Below are 6,698 nucleotides of genomic sequence, written 5' to 3'. Positions count from 1 at the left end.
TGGCACTATAACTATCTCAATTCCACTGCTAATAAGCAGAATGTTGTTATGAACTGTATTACTCAGTACATACTCATGAGCTTGTGCAGCCCAGTGTATATAGTATATACTGGATAAACATACTGTGTGACTATTCAATGTGAACACCTACTTAGCGCTTACTTAGTATTTTTTTGATTTTTAGAAACTAAAAAAACACTAGACTAGATTTCATATAAGACAAATTGTGGCTTGCAGATGTTTCATAAATGTGAATAAGATTGTTAATTTCTCATTCACTTATGACGTTTGTAAACGGTGTGTTGTATAGCTTGCTTTTTTGTTTTAAACTGTACCATGTCTAGTTTAATCTTTAATGGTGTCATGGTATTTTCTATATTTGTTATTATTAGGACTTATATACACAACCATATTACAGATCTGTGCAGTATGTCTCCATAATAATACGGCATCTGCTAAAGGCTTATAATGCACCTCTGTTAGCCCTTAATTTTACAAGGAATTCTTAAAAAAAGTTATATTACTCAGGTATTTTTCCCTAGAAGTAATGCTTCTAGGGCAGAATATGGTGTTTCACGTAGGCACCAAATGGGAGAACACATTAACATTAACTTTATAAGATATAAAATAGCACAAAGGGAAATCTGTATATTATATTTCTTATTTCCATTGTGTAGCCCAAAGAATAAAGCCACTTTAAAAAAAAAAAAATTTCATTAAGTGTACTTTTAATGATACTGCTCCTTTGTGTAGTATGACTGTATGATGAACTGGCGACTAATGAGTTTGATGGAGTCATTTCATTTTTCTGACACACTGTTAGGCTTGTTTTGATTTTTTATGTCTTTATTATTCTTGTGTTTAACAATACCTGCATTGAAAATTTCTTTATTACTATAATTCTATATCTACTTTATTTGATAAAGTTACATGTTAATATTTTTTTCCTGGAAGTTGATTTCTGTCTAACTGACTCTAAGACAAATATAAGATGATAGATATTAGGTGAAAATAAAAGGATTTGCTTACACTACAGTCTGTGCTATTCTTGCTGTCAAAAATACCAGAACCCTGATGGAAACCTTACGGACCCCTTTATACTGTAAGTCAAGGATTCGCTGTGATCTGTTTAAAAACTGATCTGGCATAGTTGTTATGGCTTTATTGTAAGCAGGTTGGTATGGGTAGACAGCTTTACAATATGTAAATTTAAAAGGTAAACTTTTTTTCAATGACGCAGGATGAAAATAACCAGTTTTACTTACCAAAATGCCAGCATTTTATAGATTGTCTACTGTGCTCTAGTAGTCTGCAATTGAAGCCTGTGCAGGCCATGACAGCATGACAACCGAGGACCTAACTTGAGCTATTTATCACACAGCATAGGGCATACTGATTTCTCAGTAGTTAAAATCGTAGATAATTAAAATTTTATCCTCAAATATCTTTAGGAAAATTCATTTTCTATACTACTGGTTAAAATCATTTGGCCTAGTGCTATAAAAATTGATAATATCAACAGATCTCACGTCTATTGTACTTACCCTACTGATAGAAAATACCAGGCCCGGCTTTCCAGAGCAGACTCCCATAAAACAGTGACGAAACTGCCAGAAGAAGAGGTGCTCCATTATGAATGTGATGAGACTCAGAGCCATAGCAGCACCCAACATGTAAAAGACTCCGGCCATGTTGTCAATGTCCAGCTGACTACTCATCACTTCATTCTTCTCATTATGACAAATGCCAGTTAACCAGAGGGCTTCCAGTTCTTCCATTTCCCCTAAAACAAAACAAAAAAAAAATATATAAAGCAAACTAGACTTACATCTTGTGATATTGGGCTACTTATTGTAAAACTGACTGAAGGGGCCAATTCAAAACATTTCCCTGCACACTGGCGCTCACAGTTACTCGCTGTGCAAGAAGCTACAGCACAACCCCACGTACTCGAAGACACGTACTTTCTGTCATTGGAAAACCCCTTCAAAGCTTCACTGACATACTATATGCTATTTAATTCTATGATTACAATATTAACTGTTCTACATCATACACTCCACTTTAACTGTGATGTACTGTACATAGAAGAAAGATTGCTTAGTAGAAAAGATCAAAATGGGCCTCCCATTATGGGTTTACCACACAACACAGAAGGGGCTGGAGTTTGTTTTCACCTTCAATCCCTTTAGATTACCCCCTTGCTTGTTTACAATGAAGTTCCCCTGTTCAACGCTATTCAGGACTTGGCACCGTCTCTCCAATTGCCCTATAACAGCCACATGGTCTGCCTTTTTTTGATATGTTTGCCCTTGCCTATACTGAAATTATATGGTTGTATAGGATTAGAAAAACATTGCTGCATTTGTCCAAAAACAGTGCCAAATCTGTCCATAGTTTAGGTCTGGTATTGAAAATCGGCTCTGAATGTAGCTGAGATACAATACCACATACAATCTGTGGACAGGTGTGGTGCTGTGTTTGGAAGAAAGCAACAATATTTTTCTAATCCTGATTGACCCTTTAAAAACAATGTCCAGGAAAAAGCATAGTCGCAAGTCATGTAGCATTAACCCCTTAATGACCAGCCTATTTTAAACCTTAATGACCAAGCCATTTTTTAAGTTTTTCCATCGTCACATTCCAAGAGCTATAACCTTTTTATTTTTGCGTCGACATAGCTGTATAAGGTCTTGTTTTTTGCGGGACAAGTTGTAGTTTTTAATAGCACCATTTTGGGGGACATATTATTTATTGATTAACTTTTATTAACTTTTATTTGGGGGGAAATAGAAAAAAACCTGAAATTTCGCCACTCTTTTTCGCGTCTTAAATCTACGCCGTTTACCGTGTGATATAAATAACACAATAACTTTATTCAGCGGGTTGTTGCGATTGCAACGATACAAAATTTGTATCGTTTTTGTATGTTTTACTACTTTTACATAGTAAAAACGCTTTTTTTTCAAAATTATTTGTTTTTGCGTCTCCATATTTGAAGAGCCGTAACGTTTTTATTTTTTCGCCGATGCGGTTGTATGAGGGCTTTTTTTGCGGGAAGACTTGTAGTTTTTATTGGTACCATTTTGGAGTAGATGCGACTTTTTGATCACTTTTTATCACATTTTTTTAAAGTCAGGATTCACAGAAAACAGCAATTTTTCCATAGTTTTTTATTAATTTTTTTACGGCGTTCACCGTGCGGGTTAAATAATGTAATAGATTTATAGTCAGGGTCGTTACGGACGCGGCAATACCAAATATGTGTAACTTTTTAACTTTATTTAGTTTTTTAAATAGTAAAGCATTTTGTAAGGGGAAAAGCTGGTTTTTTCATTTTTTTTCACATTTTTTTTTAAATTAACTTTATTAAACTTTTTTTTTTACTTCTTTACTAGTCCCACTAGGGGACTATAATATGCGATTCTGCGATCGCTATTATAATACACTGCAATACTTTTGTATTGCAGTGTTTTACTGCATGTCCGTTTAAAACGGACAGGCATCTGCTAGGTCATGCCAGAGGCATGATCTAGCAGGCATTCGCTCCAGGCAGACCTGGGGGCTTTTATTAGGCCCCCGGCTGCCATTGGAGACACAGACACTCGGCGATCGTAACGCCGGGTGTCGGTGGGATGAGAGGGAGCTCCCTCCCTCTCACTAAAACCACTCAGATGCGGTGCACGCTATTGTGCACCGCATCTGAGGGGTTAAACGGGTGAGATCGATACTAATATCGCTCACCCGGTTGAGCAGGGACGCCCCCAGCCCTCAGCTACCTCTGTCAGCTGAGAGCAGGGAGATTTGACAGCTCCCTGTCCTGTTTACTTATTCCGATGCCGCGACGTAAAAAGTCTATGGCATCGGAATAAGGCCGACGTAAAAACACTATGGGCACTAACGGGTTAAACTGTGCAAGTTGAAAGTAAACTCTCTATTAACGTGAATTGGAGAAAATGTGACTAGGTATAAAAAAAAGTAAAAAATAATGTAACATGTTAATTAATAACAAATGAAACAATACAATTAAACTTTCTGGATTGCATTTTTCCTTTGGTATTGAAGCCTGTACTAATCTATTTTACACTGTTATCCACTTCAATTTGTTTTAGGGTAAATTCACATTCTGCAGATATGTTGCAGAAATTTCTGTGACTGCTTATTCATCTAAATGAGGCTTGCAAAAATCCATGTGCTTGTCACCAAAACAACTCCATTTAGATAAATGGAACTGGTTTTCAGTCGCAGTAATTTCTACAGCAAATCTGCAGCGTGTGAAAACACCCTAAGGGCATGGCCAGACGTGGCGTATTTCTGCAGACACTGTCCGCATCAATCTGCGTTGCAGATTCTGTTGCGGCTTTGCCTAAAATGTGCAGGAAATTGATGCGGATTAGCCATTGCGTATTCAGGTGAAGAGTACTTCCTGCTGTCTTTTAAAACATTTTATCTCAGTCTGGCTATAGACCTAGAAATACATAGGTCCAGCCAGAATGAAGAAATATCCTTTTCTTAAAGCAAATACGCAATGCAACACACATAACATCTGCGGATTTCATTGCGGAATTTTGAATCTCCATTGAAGTCAATGGAGAAATTCCACAATGAGTCCGCAACAAGTCCGCTACACGTCCGCAACAGCCAGTGTATGCTGCAGACACCAAATTCCGCACCGCAGCCTATAGTCCGCAGCGGAGTTTTCCGTCACGTGTGCACGAACCTAACTAAAAAGGTGTGGAAACGAATGGAGAAAATGTCCACTGCGGATTTCCGCAGCGGACTGGGCACAGCAATTCCGCCACGTCTGGCCATGCACGTCGCAGATTTGAGGCAGATTTTCAGTGCAGATTTTACACTTTGCAATGCAAAAGGGTGAGATCTGTGTCAAAACCGCAACAAAATCTGCGACAAATCCGCAACGTGTGAACTCAGCTTTAGAAGTCAAGAACAGGTAGAATATGCAAAATTTTCATTACCCAGAAGAAGTATTTCTAGAGGTTTATCTGCATAGTAGTAATTTATTTTAGTATTATGTTTTTCAAATTATTTGAAAATGAGCACACACAGAATAATTACAATGGTTGCCTTCAGCTATATTTACTAACAGTCCCCATAGCAAAGCTATAAATTATTTGACTGGTTGGAGCAATATTATACTGTATTGGTAAAGTAAAACTATGGCTATAAATGATTTTAAAACTACATATGGAGTTCTAAGCATATGTGAAGTTTCACTAGTTGAATATACATTCTATCTGACTAAAGTATGGAGGCGCTGTGGTTAGGACTCAGGTTATCGGTTTGAATCCAACAAAATGCAACATCAATATGAAGTTTGTATGTTTCCAGCATGTCTGTATTCGTTTCTTACTACACTGCAAAACCTGAGGAACTACATACCATCACCAAATAGTTGCAGGATTGCCAGGTCAATTTGTCTTTTCCATCCAGAGTCCTTTTGGATAGCAATACCATAGCCAGTGGATGCAAAAACTTTGCCACTACCAATGGTCACGAGTTTACAGCCTTCATCCCGTCCTGCCATGTAGTTCAGAACAGCAGCATCATAAATAAAGGCGTCCAGTTTACTAAAATATAAGCAAAGGCATGACAACGTAATTAAAAACATCTTTGTTATACATTTAATAGAAGGCAATCTTTTCTTGCTACAATAATTTTATAATTTCTTTATAGAGAATTGAAAAACATCTACATTTTATATAGCAGTATATGTACAATTTAAAATATTATATTATATTGACTAATCCAATTTTACGTTCAAAATTTCGCAGAAAAAGCCTCAATATTTAATATATATACTAGTATATATACTGTGTTCTGTTTAAATACATTGCATCTGGGCCAAACAGACTTGCTGCAATGCTATTGATTTTAATGACTGCAACAGAAACAAAATCCACTGATTATATATGAAGTATTGGAATTGGAAGATAAAGTGCTTGGCTTAACTAGAGAGAGTAAACAGATTAATTATTTGGTTATAAGAGATTTAATCCGTTGATCGATTAAATACTCGGCTTGACGCCATATTCTGGTTCCATCATACACTAAACACAACTTACCCAGTTTTTAAAGAGAGTAGAGCATCTTGCACTGATCGCTGGTTAAATTTCACCATGTAAGTATGCATCTCGAGGTAGTTGTTACGGATATTTCTTTCTGTACTGCCATTTGGGACAGTGCCAAATCGAAAGGCGGGGGAGAAATCATTGGGTCTTTGAAACTGGAATAAAAATTAGAAAAGTTCAAGCCAAATCGGTAGCATAAAACGCGTATAGAAAAATAGTTACACTATTTCCATATTTACATTGATGGACGCAATTAGCTCCCACTTTTGCTTGGGGCACAACAATAATACAACACTGGGATTTTCTGTAACTATATGTAATCCCTAAAATCTGTTATGAATATGGTCCATTCAGTAGATTAGTTATGAAAAACAAAGTGCATAAGGTTAATGCAAAATAAGGCATTATTTTAAAAATAAGGGAAATATGCATCTAGAACCAATGTTTGGGCGGATATTCCCAATAGACAATTTTTTACACTTATACTTTATCTTTACCGTATAAGCTTTGGTTTGCAACATTTACCTGTTTTTCCTTTGTCCTAAGAGCAGCACCAGAATTGGGTACTTCTGCCACTGTGAACTGGCAGGACAGATACAATTTTATTAA

General features: G+C 36.7%; 1 protein-coding gene across 1 annotated transcript in view; it reads right to left on the bottom strand.

The window, feature by feature from the left end:
* GRIN2B (glutamate ionotropic receptor NMDA type subunit 2B) overlaps positions 1 to 6,698 on the bottom strand; it is a 1,262,499-nt gene that overhangs the window by 11,307 nt on the left and 1,244,494 nt on the right. The window contains exons 11-13 of the mRNA XM_075833626.1: positions 6,084 to 6,244; positions 5,401 to 5,588; positions 1,545 to 1,783 (exon numbers count right to left, since the gene is read on the bottom strand). Coding sequence (XP_075689741.1) covers positions 1,545 to 1,783; positions 5,401 to 5,588; positions 6,084 to 6,244 — 588 coding nt within the window. The remainder of the gene's footprint in view (positions 1 to 1,544; positions 1,784 to 5,400; positions 5,589 to 6,083; positions 6,245 to 6,698) is intronic.

The sequence above is a fragment of the Rhinoderma darwinii genome, chromosome 7 (genome assembly GCF_050947455.1).
Source record: "Rhinoderma darwinii isolate aRhiDar2 chromosome 7, aRhiDar2.hap1, whole genome shotgun sequence".
NCBI lineage: Eukaryota > Metazoa > Chordata > Amphibia > Anura > Rhinodermatidae > Rhinoderma > Rhinoderma darwinii.
This window is presented reverse-complemented; position numbering and strand designations above follow the sequence as displayed.